The sequence below is a fragment of the Anabas testudineus genome, chromosome 2 (assembly GCF_900324465.2).
Source record: "Anabas testudineus chromosome 2, fAnaTes1.2, whole genome shotgun sequence".
Lineage (NCBI taxonomy): Eukaryota > Metazoa > Chordata > Actinopteri > Anabantiformes > Anabantidae > Anabas > Anabas testudineus.
In genome coordinates, this window is record NC_046611.1 from 15,612,629 (window position 1) to 15,629,441 (window position 16,813).

At 40.8% G+C, this 16,813-nt stretch overlaps 3 protein-coding genes across 3 annotated transcripts in view; all 3 read right to left on the reverse strand.

Annotated features, from left to right (window-relative positions):
- The window catches only part of LOC113163505, a 1,294,879-nt gene that overhangs the window by 1,070,336 nt on the left and 207,730 nt on the right, over positions 1-16,813 (reverse strand). The gene's annotated exons all lie outside the window — the stretch shown is intronic.
- LOC113163522 (NACHT, LRR and PYD domains-containing protein 12-like) overlaps positions 1-16,813 on the reverse strand; it is a 428,332-nt gene that overhangs the window by 278,962 nt on the left and 132,557 nt on the right. The window contains exon 9 of the mRNA XM_033326781.1: positions 16,369-16,397. Coding sequence (XP_033182672.1) covers positions 16,369-16,397 — 29 coding nt within the window. The remainder of the gene's footprint in view (positions 1-16,368; positions 16,398-16,813) is intronic.
- Positions 8,744-13,299, reverse strand: LOC113163598 (sialic acid-binding Ig-like lectin 12). Its single transcript, XM_026362354.1, has 8 exons — positions 13,247-13,299; positions 12,435-12,510; positions 11,844-12,230; positions 10,812-11,117; positions 10,457-10,726; positions 9,482-9,563; positions 9,313-9,352; positions 8,744-9,101 (listed from the first exon to the last, which is right to left on the reverse strand). The coding sequence occupies exons 1-8, from the start codon at positions 13,253-13,255 to the stop codon at positions 8,874-8,876; spliced, it is 1,398 nt and encodes a 465-aa protein (XP_026218139.1). The 5' UTR covers positions 13,256-13,299; the 3' UTR covers positions 8,744-8,873.

The following is a 16,813-nucleotide window of genomic DNA, read 5'->3' on the forward strand; positions in this document are numbered from 1 at the left end:
CTCTCACACACACACACACACACACATTATTTTCACAATCCTTGGGAGGATACTCTAATCTTACTCTTAACTATCTGAGTAACACAGCTGAATACTTACCCTGAACAAAATATAACTCTAAATCCAAAACTTGAAACGCTCTTTAATCTTTTGAGGACCGTAGAAAAAGATCATTTTCTCTACACATTTTAATCAGCCCTGATGTTTAAGTGCTTTGCTGTGATGTTCACTTCCCTCCTCTGTCTCTTCTGCTCACAGTGTGGTCGTGACACCGTTTATCTTCAGTTCATCACCAGCTCCACCCCTCCATCACACTTCTCTCTGTGGCTTCATGTTCTACTCTCTAACAAGAATAACACCTCTGTGTTACTTCCTCATCTTGTCAAGTGTGGGAACAGATCATGTTTGATTCCACCAACAAAGCCCCTTTGCCACAATATTTGATAAAGTGAGTGTTCACATGTTGATGCTCATTTAGAGATTGAGGCTTACCGACCTTCAATCTGAGAACAGACTGAGCAGTTCACCAGCATCACAGGTCAGAGACTATTTCTAAAGTAAGACAAGTGAGAAATTACTTCTAATTTGATCAGCATAACAATTATAATGTTTACAGAGTGACTGATTACAAGTTGGAAGCAACAACCTGTGAAGCTAATTACAGGACACTCTTTAATTTAACATGTCCCTATGGTCAAATTATTTTTCTCCTGAAGTCATAGACACTGTCTCATTTGTATTTTTACTGTTACACTATCTGAAGGTGATGGTTTAAGTTAATAGTTCACTTGTACCAGTGACATTATGTTACACCTTGATGGTCACTTGTGTCTCTTCTCGACTGAAGAGACTGAGATTCATCTCTACCATAATGATGAAAAGAACAAACTGTAAAGTTTGTTTAAACTGTGAAATTAACTGCACGTGATTCAAGTCATGTTCATCTATGAAGCATGAAGAAGGAAGTATCACGACTTGGGTTTCTAGGCCAAGCTCAGTAATTTTATTGAGTTAATCACACATGAGGGAGGCAGCAGGATGAATTCAGAGGTCCACAGAAACATTTAGTCTGCTAATGTAGCCTGACGGTGTAACAAACACAAATGACTTGGCCTTGAAGTTGGGATTTTTAGAAGGTGGTAAGAAACTCTGTTATTGAGTACATATTTTCAAATGCACAATCAATGTCTTTATTATAGTTATAAAATACAAATGAATGCATGAGTGTATGACACTGAGGTGTATAACAACAAACTGATATCAACACCATGACAAAATGACATAACATATTTGAAAGGGGCTATACTCCACCTCTTTTATGCCCTGTTCAAACCACATGTCCAGCAATTGGTTTTACAAAATACAATTCCTGTTGCACTTGACTTGAGATTTTTAAATGGTGGTTAGAAACTCTTTTAATTAGTACATATTTTCAAATGCACAATCATATAAACAAATTAATGCATGAGTGTATGACACTGAGGTGTAAAATACAACAGTGATAGTAACACCATGACAAAATGACAAAACAGTCTTAAACTATAAATGTCCTGCAGTGTTAATGTGTGAGCATTAACACTGCATTAACATTGATTCTCCTCAGATTGGCTTGCTGTGTATAACCTGGATTGCATTCTGTTTTGGATTTTGGACTTCCCTCGGAACTGTTTTCTGTGTATGACTTGGACTGTGTTTTGACCTCAGCTGCTCTGCCATAGCCCCCGGTGTACAGCCGTTCTGTGTATGATCTGGACTGGCCCTGGACACTTGATTTCTGGCCTGCCCTTGTGACTCTGGTGTAGTGCTACTGTTGACTGTCTCTCCCCAGCTTGTCTCCTCAGCCTCTGCAACGCCACATGCTCCCCCGCCGTCCGCCATCTTGGAGGTGAATGACTCGGCCCTGTTTACTATGTTCTACAAATTAACCGAGAAAGTGAAAGACGAGTTGGCGACTCGGGAGCTCCCTGACCGGTTAGATGGTTTGGTAGATCTGGCTATTCGCATTGACCGTAGGATCAGTGAGCGAGTCCGGGAGCGCCTGCAGACCTATCCTCTTCCTCATCCTTCATACTCTCACCCTTCCGTCTCCCGTAGTCCAGCCCGGTCTCCTCCACTCCCTCATCTGAGCCTGCCAACCAGGGAGTAGGAGCAGTGCTCTCACAGAGATCCAAAGATGACAGTAAAATGCACCCTTGTGCTTTCTTTTCCAGACGCATGACCCCAGCAGAGCGTAATTATACTATCGGAGACCGGGAGCTCCTTGCCATAAAATTGGCACTGGAGGAATGACGCCACTGGTTAGAGGGTACTGATCAGCCATTTCTCGTTTGGACAGATCATAAAAACCTGGGCTCGGCAAGCTAGGTGGGCCCTGTTGTTTAATAGCTTCAACTTCTCTCTTTCATACCTTCCAGGAAACCGCAACATCAAGCCTGATGCACTTTTACGCCAGTTCGAGCCCCCGGATAGTCCAGACCATAATAACAGGTTTCGATGTAACACTCTTGGTCTTCCTCGTCCATGCTTGGGTTTCACTTCATATATTGGGATTCCTTCGCCCATATGCCGAACAACTACATGAACATCATCTTCCCAGTAGTTGCGGAATTTCCCAAACAGTTCCTCTTCAGTTGGGCAAAAAGTTGATTCTCAAACTCACCTCCCTGATCATGGTGGATTCGAGTTGGAAGTCCAAACTTTAAAGCATAGTCATTGAAAATCCGATCAGCAACAGTTTTGGCAGACTTCGAGGTGGTGGGATATGCCTGGGCGAAGCAGATGAAGAGGTCAACAATGACCAATATGTATTCATACCCGCCTTGGCATTTGTCCAGGTGGAGGAAATCAATGGACATCAACTCAAAGGGCTGCGTGGTGACAACATTGAACAGTGGGGCTCTTGTCTCTCTGCAGGGTATCTTTTGTTTCAGGCATGTTGAGGTTCTGGCCACATAGTGTTCTATGTTCTTTTTGCATATAGGACCAAAAGAATCTCTCTCTGATCAGTGATGTTGTTCAATCAATGCCTTGGTGGCCCATCTCATCATGCAGCTCCTTTAAAACTGTAGCTTTATACTTTTCGGGCAATATGAACTGTATTTTCCTGCCTTTCGAAAGAGGATGCCATCCTCATCCACGTAGAGTTTCTCCCAACATAGGAGGCATTTACTCTGACTGCTGAGGGTTTTCATCTTAGATCCAGATGGTTTTGTGTTAATGAGTTTGAGTTGTATCACTGGGCTTATATGTTGGTCGTCCTGTTGTGCTTGCCTGAGATCTGATGCAGAGATGGGCCTTAATCCGCTCTTACTCTCAATGTCACACAACAAGGGTGACGCAAACATTGCACATGCCCAAGGTGAAGAGTCTTGTGTCTGCAAGTTCCGCCACACACCTGAATCCTGTGGCATTTAGCTTGACACTGGACAATATGTATGTTAGGGGATTGTTGTCACTAAACACAATGAATGTTCAGCTGAGACAATCCTCCCTAGGTAGCGAACCCTGTGCTGCATTTGCTTGGTTTCAACTTTATCCCATACTTTCTTAGCTGCTGGAGTACATGCCTCACATGTGCCACATGATCTTCAAAGGACTGGCTGTAAACCAAAGTGTCGTCCAGGTAAGGAACACAGATATTGTCCCATAAATCCTCCAGACATTCCTCCATGCAGCGTTGAAATGCTGCAGGGGCGTTTAGCAATCCGAATGGAATCCTGATACATTTAAAGAGGCCCCAATGGAGTCACAAATGCTGTCAAGGGCTTGCTGGCTTCATCTATGAAGCCCTGATGGTAGGCCTTGCCTTGGTCTAGCACCGAAAACCAACTATTGCCTCCAAGGCTGTCAAGGATGTCCTGTACTCGTGGGATTGGTTGTCGATCAGGATGGGTTTTTCGATTCAGTTCTCTGTAGTCTATACAAAGGCAGAGACTACCATCTTTTTTCCTCACACACATGACTGGCGCAGAGTAGGGTGACTTAGACACTTGTATCCACCCCTGGGCAATAAGGTTGTGGAGATAGTCTTTTATCTCTTTGTAAAGTGGCTTTGGCACTGAGAGGTAAGTGCGTGCTACTGGCTCTATATCCCCACTACCACATCTGTAACAGTGGGTGCAGTACTCAACATTATTTTGACGACAGCTGAAACATCTTCGCTGCCATGCACAGTGTGAAGGATAGTGGTAGTGTTATCTGGCGAACCGTTGGTACTGGGCCACATCACCCCTTACTCCTGGTCCTGGGGGAGGCCAAAGATTTTTCCATTGTTGCTGGTGGGACGTACTCTTGAACTACTGGCGGGGCTGGGTGTTGAGGTGGTATTGGAGGGGATTGTCGGATTGACTCTTTTGTCTGGGCAGCTTCAGCAGCAAGTTCATTCAGTACATTTGGCTCTATCTTATTATCTTCTTATTAAGTGTCTTTATTTGAGTCTTTCTTTCTTTTCTCGGCTGATTCATCACATGACTAACGAGTGCACAACTGCTGGCCGTTGTTGCGTCATTTGCCTCCGAATGTTCTATCTCTCTCTCTCCGCCTCATTTGCACAGGCGATGTTCAGCTTTTCAAGGAGCAGTTTATCACAACAAGTCTGCTGTTGTAAGTACGGGAGGAGGTCGCTCCTGATACCATCATTCTGCAAGCCTATAAAAACAGTATGGAGGAACATGCCCTGCACAAGGATAGGGTCATATTTCAAAGCTGACTCAGCCTCCTGTGAAGCAAAAAGAATTCTCTGTCTCAAATCTGATCACAAAACTCTGTGGGCTTTCCTTACTACTCTGTACTTCTGAGGTTAGCTGTTTGTACAGTTCTGTTGCACCTTTTTCCTGATAGTGGAAGCAGATGTAGCATGTGCATTAAGGTATTTTATATTTCACCAATTATCCATCCATTGTTTTTGGTCTATATGGTCTATTTGGTCTGGTGTTATATGTTTGTATTATGTGCCTGGTATTGGATTTATTTTGAGGGAATTTTTATTTTCTGAATTTATTTTCGTTATGTGACCTCTGACCTTTTAGCGATGTCATTTCCTGTTAAGTCACGCTACTTTCCTCAATCGGCTTGAATGTTAATATGTTAAAACATGTTAATGATAAATGATAGTTCTAAACTTGTATTTCGACGTTAACAAATAGTGTTATTCTTGTCTAAGTGTCAGTATTTATTTATGTATTTTTTGTAGGACTGTACAGCACTGGAATAAAATGCTGAAGTTGGCGTTCGCAAGCTAGGTTTGTGGAGCATGCGGTCGGTTTCTCATGCGGTATTTGTGTTTTTTTTAAAGGTGTGCATGTGAGAGACCAGTCGTATGAAGTTGCTGTCCTGTTTTTATTTTATTTTATACAGAGCTCGGATGTGTGATCATCTTTTCGGTCCAGAGACAAAGAGTCAAGACAGGCCGGCTACACAGAGAATACGCCTCAAGGTGGGTAAAGTCAAATGTGGCTTTCCCTCAAGGTAACTGCGGAGTTGTAAACCTGGTGCTATGGCCCTGATCACTGCATCAACTATTTCTGGTTCAGAAAACCCTTTACTTATGCTTTTTTCAATTTGGTGGGCGAGACTTGAAAAACTAAGCTTCTCTTTTTGCCCCGGCTCACCAATCTGACCAGATATTTTGAACTCTCTGCTCCACTGAAATGGGAAACGTGTCTGCAGAGTCTGCTGCTGAGCTAGAACTTCAGCTTGTCTTGTGCTGCTACCACTAGTGTTTACTGACTCCTGGGCTGCACTAGGGTTTTCTTGAAGGGATAACCTCAATGCTAACTTCATTGCTTCTAGTTCTTTCATCAACCTTTCTTGCTCTGAAGGCACAACAGACTGTTCCTGTGCTACCCCAAGCCCTACTTCATCTAATGCTCTACTCTGAATAGAATTCATGTGATTCACTGATTTTGTCCCTTAACAATAACAGCTCGGCCATCTTCCACTTCATCCCTGTTTAAATGTTTTACAATAACTGAAATGAGGAAGGAACGGCTCTTGCCAGTGAAATCTATCTGTATCAAACCCTCAAGGTCAAGTACATTACAGATTTCAAGGAGAGTTTCTCTTGTCAACGGGTACAATGTTCCTATCACCTCAAGTTTGAAGTCCTCAAGTGTTGTTGAATCCATCCTCATTCCTGAACCCTCCGTGATATAAAATGCTCTATTGCTGCTGTTGTGCGATACAGAGGATAGTGAGGACAGCTGAGAAGATCATTGGAGTCTCTCTCCCCTCCATCACGGACATTTACACCACACGCTGCATCCGCAAGGCTACCTGCATTGTGGACGACCCCACCCACCCCTCACACCCAATCTTCACACTTCTGCCATCAGGGAAGCGGTTCCAGAGCATTCGGGCCCTCACAACCAGACTGTTGAACAGCTTCTTCCCTCAAGCCATCAGGCTCCTCAACACACACACAACAAACTGAACTGAACACACACACACACTGGATGTGATGCTGCATTATAACAATCTGTTATAATGTTTACATGTCTTTTTTTTTTTTTTTTTTGCACAAATCATTTGAACTTGATATTTTTGCACATCATTTCCACCATCGTTTTTATAGTACGTCAGATGTACATTGTACATTTCAGCTACTGGTCGCTGCTGTTTTTGTGTTCTTGTTGTTTTCAGACGTCTGTCTGCACTTTCTCTTTGTGTTTTTGCACTGTTTGCACTAGGTTGCACAGGATGCACTTTATGTGGCTAGGACAACTTAGCAGTCCTCAGCTCCATGTTCTCTCTTGTTACTGTCTTATGTAGCACCATGGTTCTGGAGAAACGTTCTCTCATTTCACTATGTACTGCTTCAGCTATATGTGGTTGGAATGACAATAAAGCTTCTTGACTTGACTTGTCATTTCTTAACATAATGATGGAATGTTTTTACTCTTTACTGAACTGAATGTTTATTGCCACATTATGGATGGGTACAGTAGTTGTGCTAGCACTAATGAGACTGTTGAACCTCTTCCTCTGCACAAGCCAACTGATGATCCAAAGTACGTTAGATTACTTGGTGAAGTACTGGGTGAGTAGTAATGGTAAAGATACTGAAGCTTTCTGAAAATCTAAGGTTGCTTTCACACTTACAGGCTATAGTTCGAATAAATCGCATCTATTTTCCCTCTTGGTGCGTTTTGTCCGGTGTGAGCACGGCAATCGCACTCGAGTGTCACCAAAACAACCGCACCGAGACCCCCAAAATGGGGTGGTCTTGATCCGCATCACTTAAGAACGCGTACCAAACCAAAACGGGACCAAACGCTGTAAATCTCGTGATTTGAGGTCTTTGGGTAGTGTGTAGAGTTTTCTTTTTTTGTTTGTCCACCAAAAACATGCTGTCTGATTAATGGAGGACAAAAGTGGAGATGTGAGGAGGTTACGTGTCTCACAGACACCAGGTCTGATGACTCGAATAATCAACGGGATGACCAACCTGTGTTAACATTAATAGTAAACTCATCTCTCTCCTGTCACACAAACGTACAGTAGTCCACAACACTTCACCATCTTCCTGTATTTACCTTTTCTGTTCCCGCGGCAGAAACATCTGACCAATAAGCGGAGAGGACGTTCTCGCATAGTTTGAAGTGACATGTTTTGGTTCGCTTGAATTTTTCTCGGTGTGAAACGAAACCGAACCGAGGAGAAACTGCTACAATGTTAGAAACTCATCAACTGATTCGGACCAAAGCAAACGAATTAAGGTGTGAAAGCGACCTGAATCTTTTAGTTCCTTTAAGGAGGCAGTGACCAGCAGATGTTGCTATTATGTTATGTTGCTGGTTCCTTGTTTCCAAACATCTGAAACAGTCACTAATGGCAACATCTGCTGGTCAGATTGTAACTGCCTTCTTAAGGGGATTAAAAGATTCACTCCAAACTTCTCTGACATGTTTTGACAGAACATCTGAGAATCATAAGCTCCAACTTGTGGTGGCTCTGAGGTCTGACACTATGTGTCCGGTTGTAGTTTTGCTCCTGGTTCAGTTTGACTGTGTGTTTTGAATCTGTTCTTCTTCTTTTTGCCTTTAGATCCTCTGTTTTTTCTGATCTGTCTCTGACTCAACTACAACTCACCGGCTTTCTGTTAGTAACTCAGTCCTTCACTAGTTACTCACTACTTTAGATAGCAGACACTTTCCTTCACTCACTGTTTCCTGCTGCAACATCACAGCCACATTTGTCTGTTGCTCCGCTGACCTGGTTGCTGAACTCTTGCTTGGTTTTTGGACTGTTCTAAACCTGATCCTGTTTAGTCTGACTGTCTGATGTCTTTACTTACATGAATGTGTGTCTGTCTGCTGTGTTATCTGTTTACTGCCTGGTTGGGTTTTTTATTAAAGAACAATAATTTTAACTGTGTCTATTTGAAATATTAAAATTAGATGATAACATTTTTACACCACACTTTAATCTTGGTTTGTGTAGAAACACTAACTAGTTCCCTTTATACAGTGTCAGATATGTAAATATCGAAACGGCCATGTGAGAGCAGCAGATAAATATAAATAAGTCGATAAGAGACAGAAAAAGCTGCAGGATGTGGAGCTCTGAGTTTCTCTTCACTCAACTGTTGACAGTGACAATAACATTTTCATGTTCAGGCTCCACTGACTTCTTCTACATCAGCTGACATAAAAATCAAAGATCATAGAAAATTCAAACCAGTCGTTTTTGACATTCATCAGATGCTTTTATCCAAAGAAACGTACAAGTGAGTTATAAGGTACAAGCCACAGGCAGAGGAAGCATTAGGAGGTCTTGTCAAATGACCTCTACTGGAGGTCGGCCACAGCTGGGATTTAAACACTGGTCTCCTACATGGAGGGTGGTGATGTTACCACTACACTATCCAGCTGCAGTTATTTCTTCACCTGAGCGTAGATATCCTCTGGGTCAGCAGTCAGTGATAAGCTGTTTGCTGTTTTTGACATTTTGACCTGTGCATACACTGTGTCCTGCTGCTGTCCACTGTCCTGCACTGAGTCAGAGGACGCTTCAGTTTGCAGCTTGAAGAAGCTGATCTCTCCATAATGGATGTTTTCTTCTTCTTCTTGTTCTTTACTGGCTGCACATCCACCTGATTGATCCTATAAGAAATAAGAAATGTTGTGAGGTGAAACTTCAGTTGGGTCCTTCAACAAATATTTAGACAAATCTCAAACGGACTGACTGAATTTTTATACAAAGCTAAACTTCATCACAGCTCAGAGACAGTTCTGATCAAAGTTTTATAGTCAGTGACAACGTGAACAGATGTAAAACAGCTTTACTGTACAGGAACAGTTCATGTTTGCTCACCTGACTCTGTTGAGCAGTTTGATGTTTTGACTTTAAACAACTGGAAGAAAAGTTTGAGGTTAAATCCACAATGTGACAGTAAAGAGTGAAGACTGATGGAAAACAGATTATTGAACGTTCAGATAAAATGTCAGCACCAGTAACTTAGTTTAATGATTTTTATACTGACCAAATACAGAGAATCAAGCAGATGAGAATGATGATCCCAAAGATTCCTCCAAGAACTAGAACCCATAGTGGAACAAGAGGTTCTAGATAGATAGATAAACAAGATCAATATAAGACAGCATGTGAATAAAAAGAGACATGATTTAATAGGGACACAATGTTTGCGGATGACATTGTGATTTGCAGTGAAAGTAGAGAGCAGGTAGAGAAACAGCTGGAGAGGTGGAGGTTTGCTCTGGAAAGAAGAGGCATGAAGGTCAGTGGTAGTAAGACAGAATATATCAGTCTAAACGAGAGGGATCAAGGTAGAAGCGTTAGGTTACAGGGGGCTGAGGTGAAGAAGGTGCAGGAGTTTAAGTACTTGGGGTTTGTTGGACTGGGTGGAGTAAAGTGTCAGCAAGACTCAAAGGAAAGGTGTACAAGACAGTGGTGAGACCAGCTCTGCTCTATGGGTTAGAGACGGTAGCAGTGAGAAAGAGACAAGAGGCTGAGATGGAGGTAGCAGAGATGAAGATGTTGAGGTTCTCTATAGGAGTGACCAGGTTAGAAAGAATAAGGAACGAGCAGTCAGAGAGGCCAGACTGAGGTGGTTTGGACATGTGCAGAGGAGGGATAGTGAATATATTGGTAGAAGGATGTTGGAGATGGAGCTGCAGGCAGGAGGACAAGAGGACGACCAAAGAGGAGATACATGGATGTGTTAACAGAGGACATGAGGTTGGCTAATGTTAGGGTAGAAGATGCCCTAGATAGAGTGAGGTGGAAAAGGATGATTCGCTGTGGCGACCCCTGATGGGAAAAGCCGAAAGAGAAGAAGAAGACACTCATGTAGCTATTACTGAAGTTCAGAGTGGAATAAATATAAATATAAATATAAATATAATCTAAGTACTTAGAGAAACAAACCAAAATCAATAATGGACAAAACAACAAAGAACATTTACACTAGTGAATTCAGTCAAAGAACATTATCCACTACTGTTACCTTCAATATTCAGATGGATCTCTGGTGATGTCTGATTACCAAGCTGATTAGTGGCCACACAGTAATAAACTCCTCCATCTGTTACATTCAATCTGTAAAAGTCTCCTTCAGATACAGTCTTGTCTCCGTCTGTGCTGATCTTGAACCAGGTGAAGCTGCTGACAGGAGGCTTGGCTCTGCTGGAGCAGGTCAGGTTCACCCAGCTACCTGCTGACACCAAACCTGATGGACTGATGGAGGCTGAGGTGTCCTTGGGGGCATCTGAGGAAAATGTCACATTAACTGTGTCGATTAAAATCAGCTTCATGTGCTGACAGGATCCAACAACAAACTCTGGTTGTCTTACATGAAACACTGAGAGTCTCTTGCGTCTCTGCTGTCCTGACGTCTCTTCCTTCATTCACAGGATATGTGGCAGAACAGCTGATGTTGTATCCATCATGTTGGTCTGACAGAGTGATGGTCTCCTGGATTTGAGTTGTAAAGGTTCCATCTGTGTTTTCCTCTCTGTTGTTGTGAGGGTCTTGTTGGAGACTCCAGGTGAGTTTAGGAGGGGAGTGTGGACAGGGATTGAAAGCTGAGCAGCTGATAGTGACAGACTCCTTCTCCTTCAGATTGACTTTAGAGATTTTAATTCTGGGACTCAGAGAATCTGTGGTTTTAAATCACAAGTTTAGAAAATTTAATTTTTGATTCAGTTGTTATGACACCATACTGCTAATCTGATACCATGTTTGTAATGAACATAAATGACTTCCTGTAGCTGCATCAGGTTCAAATCTCTGACACTTGTCTACACACTGTTCAACTCAACAACACCTGTCTACCTGAACTTTCTCATCCAGGTCTACAAACTATGCTGCCCACTGTGCTCTGCCAATGATCAGCATCAGCATCAACTCTTTTTCCAGTGCACTTGAATCTCATGAAACAGAAGCATTTCTTCTTATACCACTTTGCTTTTTGCCTGGATTCACTTGTAAGTTGCTTTGGACCTAATTCCCAACAAATGTAAATGTAATTATTGTATAAGTGTTGTATTTACATTTAGCCGAAGCTTTTACCCAAAGCAACTTACAAGTGACATACAAGAGTAGACATGGTAAGCATGAGGAGGTCTTGTCTAATGATCCCTACGGGAGGTCGGGATTTAAGCCTCAGTCTCCTGCATGGAGGGCAGTGATGTTACTACTACACTATACAACTGCCCATAAAATTTGTAATAGTATTTAAACTCTTTCTTTATTTTATGGTTGATCTTTTTAGTCCAATAAATTAAAACAATTAACATTATGAAGAGTTTCATAAACTATCTCTTGTTCTGTGAACATTCACTGGCTGCTGTGAGGAAGAGAAAAGAACTGAACATTGTTCTTACCTTTTACTGTTATTTGAAGACGATCACAAACAGCTGTTGCTCTGAATGGTCCGTTCTCGATTCTGAAGTAGTATGTGTCTGTGTATGTTGTGGTTAAATTAGAAAATAGAGTGGTGCAGTTTGTCTGACTCAGGTTTCCAGTGATCTTCATTGGATATTTGTTAACTGTCTCACTACTGTTGAAGATCACATTCTCTGTGTTGTGGCCCAACGTGGATTCACTTTTAATCCAAACTCCAAAGATTTCTCTGCTGCTGTTAAATGTTGCTACTCCTGTTTTTGTGCTAAAGTTACATGGGATCATCAAACAGGATCCACTCAGTGCTTCAATCGTCTGTGGTGCAGTAATGTTGAGGTTTATTGGTGGAGAACAAGCAGCCAAAGCTCCTGTAAAACCAGGTTTAGAATTAACATGATCTTAAAGACAAAATCAAGCAGCATGTTGCATAATGTTTCTCATTTTTATTCATTGTTTTCTTCATTATCAAACAGTCAAAAAGTTGAGACCAAATCCACCAATCATTCAGTCAAAGTCAACATATCTATACTTAAACATGTCTCCTAATAAAAGTTGGTGAACAACGAACTCACCTGGAAGAAAGAAGACACTCAGTAACATGTTGACTGTCACCATGTTCACAGACAGGACTGTCATCAAACTCATCAGCTGCATTCACAAACACAACAATACAGTAAGATTTTAGAAAACATCATCATCCTCATGTTCTTGGTAACATGAGGATAACGTACAAATTTGTTTGAATCTTAACATACATCAAATTCCCTTTTATAAACTAATAATAAGCGTTCTGTCTGGATAAAACTCTGTGAAGAACTAAAGTGACACATCTGAAGTTTTGTGGTTGATCATCGTTTAGATTTCCTCTGTTGCAAACTAACATCCTCAGTGTGAGACATCTACATACAATAGAGGAAGAAAGTTCAATCTATTAACCATCAAACTAGTGGTTTAGCTTCTGTTATAAAAGTAATTTAACTGAAGAAATGTCACATTTACAGTCTTAATACTGAGATGAGACTTTGGTCTGACAGGTTTAAATAGATGGTAACTTGATCTCACCACAGTTCATCAGCATAAGAAAATAACTGACATGTTGTTCAGGAACTTCTAAATCATTAAAATACTTGAACATGTGATCATTTATATTTTCAATTTTGATGTCATGGGTTTTCCTGTTCAGTATTAATCACTGACTACTACTACTGACTTGTAAGTCGCTTTGGATAAAAAGCGTAAACTGGTCTGTTCTTTATTTGTTTCTATATTTTACTGATTTTGTTTGTTTCAGTCAATAATGGATAAAAAAAACAATTCAGTCTTAATTTCAACAACTTTCACTGGCTTCTGTCAGAGAAAGAAAATAAGTGAAAATATTTCTCACCTGTAACATTGATTTGAAGAGGATCACAAGAAGCTGTTGCTCTGAATGGTCCGTTCTCGATTCTGAAGTAGTATGTGTCTGTGTATGTTGTGGTTAAATTAGGAAAGAGAGTGGTGCAGTTTGTCTGACTCAGGTTTCTAATAATAGTCATTAGATAGATGTGAAAACTGTTGCTACTGTTGTAGATAACACTTTCTGTGTTGTGGCCTAACTCAGTTTTATTGGACTGACTTTTACTCCACACTCCAAAGCTTTCTCTGCTGTTGTCAAATGTCTCTTCCTGTGGCAATAAAGTAAAAGGACAAAACTCAAAAAGGCAAAAATAAGGCAGCATGTTAAATAATGGTCCTATCTCATTTTTCTCAAACTAATTAGTTACATTTGCAAAAAAAATAATACAGTGAGCTTTTGAAAAATATTACCATGAATTTCAACAAAAATGATCAAATAATGTAATTTTAGTACAAAAGTCAAATATTATGTTTTTTACATTTACAAAGTCAAAACCATAAAAATCCTGTCTTACCAAATAATTTTATATCACAAATACAGGAAAGAGATTTTTTGGTGTGAAGCAACAGAAAAAACAGAAGTTCACACATTTTACTGATCATGTCCTGTCAGTATTTTAGTAACATAACAACTGCAAACAAGAATAATGTACAAATGTATAAATACATTATGTACAGTGTTAATGTAAGACCTCATTCACACTTTGACTACAGTCTTTCTGTTTTCTCTCTCTCTACATAGATATACTATACATATATATATATATATGTGTGTGTATATATATATGTGTGTGTGTGTGTGTGTGTGTGTGTGTGTGTGTGTGTGTGTGTGTGTGTGTAAAATGTGCACACACACAAACACAAACTAACACAAACACACATGGACAAACACTCTGAGCTGCATTCGCTCTTTAAACTCAAACTTCTGTCTGCCTCTGTCAGCTGCATCTCATCATTTTCTCTGCACATTTTAATCAGCCCTGATGTTTCAGTGCTTTGCTGTGATGTTCACTTCCCTCCACTGTCTGTTCTGCGCACAGTGTGGTCAAGAAACAGTTTATCTTCAGTTCATCACCAGCTCCACTCCTCCATCACACTTCCCTCTGTGGCTTCATGTTCTAATCTCAGCCAAAAATAACCCCTCTGTGGTGTGAACTGCTTTTGTTACTTCCTCATCTTGTCAAGTGTGGGAACAGATCATATTTGATTCCACCAACAAAGCCCCTTTGCCACAATAGTAAGATTGAGTGTTCACATTTATTCCCTGGCCTGTGCGAAGGATTTTGCTCCTGTTACAGTGTCTGACGTTGACTGGTTTAACTTTTTGTTTTACCTAATACATTTACATTTTAGTCATTTAGCAGACACTTTTATCCAAAGCGACTTACAAGTCAGGGTAAGCGTGAGGAGGTCTTGCCTAAGGACCCCTACTGGAGGTAGGCTGGGATTTGAACCCCCGTCTCCCACATAGGAGGCGGTGATGGTACCACTACACTAACCGGCCGCTAACCTAATAGTTGTTGGAAAGGACTAGAATCTGTCTGGCAAAGCTGCTAAGCTCTAAGTTGCAGGTAAAGTGACATTACATAACACTTTGACAATCAACAACACTGTTGTTGTTTCAAATAGAAACTTAGGTGGTCAATACTAAGTCAAAAGTAGATTGAATGTTAATTTAGTTATTTAACATAAATTGCACACAGAGCTAACAGATCGACAGAGGACGCCATCGTCACTGTGCTCCACCATTTCCCACCTGGAAACACAAGGGTATCATACTAGGCTGCTCTTTGTCGACTTTAGCTCTGCATTCAACACAATATTACTGGACAGACTGTGAGCAAAATTGTTGGACATTGGACTTCCTCCCACCACCTGCTGTTGGATCAGAGACTTTCTCTCTGACAGAGTACAGAGAGTCAGAATGGGTCCTCATCTCTCCACATCCCTGAGACTAAACACCGGTTCCCCACAAGGACTAGTGTGCTGAGTCCTCTGCTGTACACCCTGTACACGTATGACTGTGTCAGTCATTAAGTTTGACGACGACACCACTGTGGTGGGGCTTATCTCTGGTGGTGATGGGACAGCATACAGGGATGAGATCCAGAGGCTGGTGGGGTGGTGTGCGGACAACAACTTGGTCCTAAACACCTCAAAAACAAAAGAAATGATCGTGGACTTCAGGAGGAAGAAGTCAGATCTGCAATCCATCTTTATTAATGGAGTCTGTAAAGAGGGTACCGAGCTTCAAGTACCTAGGTGTGCACATAGATGAAGACCTCCAATGGAGCTCAAACACCGCAGAGGTTATGAAAAAGCGTCTTCACTTCCTGAGGATCCTCAGGAGGGTCAATGTGAAGAGAGAGCTGCTGGTTGCCTTCATTGAGAGTGTGCTAACATACTGCATCTCTGTGTGGTTTTCATGCTGCACCATGGCACAAAAGACTGTACTACAAAGGGACATAACCCCAAAACATCATTGACCACACTCTTCCCTCACTTTAAGGAGGGCAAGCAACATCATGAAAGACTGCACACACCCTGGAGACCAGGTGTTTAAATCGTTGCCCTCTGGAAAAAGACTCAGGCTGCTGAGGTCACGGACTAAGGTCACTGAGGTCATAGGCTCGGGGACAGTTTTTACAATAGAGCAATAGCCCTCATGAACACACAAACACACATCTGGTTTAGGTTGAGTAGAGTGTATATTCTCTACAAACAGCTGGTGTGTATGTGTTTATTTATATATATATATTTGTATATATGTATTTATATATGTATATATTTAAATAGATTTTGATCTTTTTTTGTATGAAAGGTAATTGTAGGTTGTTGTTTTATTATTATTATTATTATTATTATTATTTTGTTGTTATCTTCTCTCTCTTTACACCAATGTGGAACAGTTTGCAATTTTGTTGTACAGTTGTACTTAATGTGACTGTACAATGACTTGAAAGCTTTATAGCCTCATCTCATCTCATCTCATCTCATCTCATCTCATCTCATCTCATCTCATCTCATCTCATCTCATCTCAAACCCTATTCTAAGTATTCTACCTCAAATAAGCTATTGGTGTAAAAAATTACATTTCTATTCCACTGTACTTGTTTTTTTTTAGAGAATTGGCTATTAGCTATTTTTATAAGTTTAACTAATTACAGGTTGAGACTTTTACAAGGTTATTAAAACCTAATTCGATCTTTCAAAAAATAAAAAATAAATAAATATATGACATTGAGGTGAAAAGAAGTAAATACTAGAAAACACTCTTAGACCAAAAAGGTCCTGCCGTGTTAATGTGTGTGTGTCTGATGTCATGTTGACTAGTTCCCTTTTCAGAGCTTTATTTAGTAAAGAAAAGCGAGAGATTGACATGTGATAACTGAACATTACCATCTGGAAACACCTTCTGCTTCAGTGGCTTTTCTTTATTTTCAACATTATATATTAATACTCAACACACTTAAAATATTACAGAACAAATGTTGAATTATGTAGTAAACAGAAACTTGTTAAACTAAAAGCCCCGCTGTAATGTAGAAGCCACGC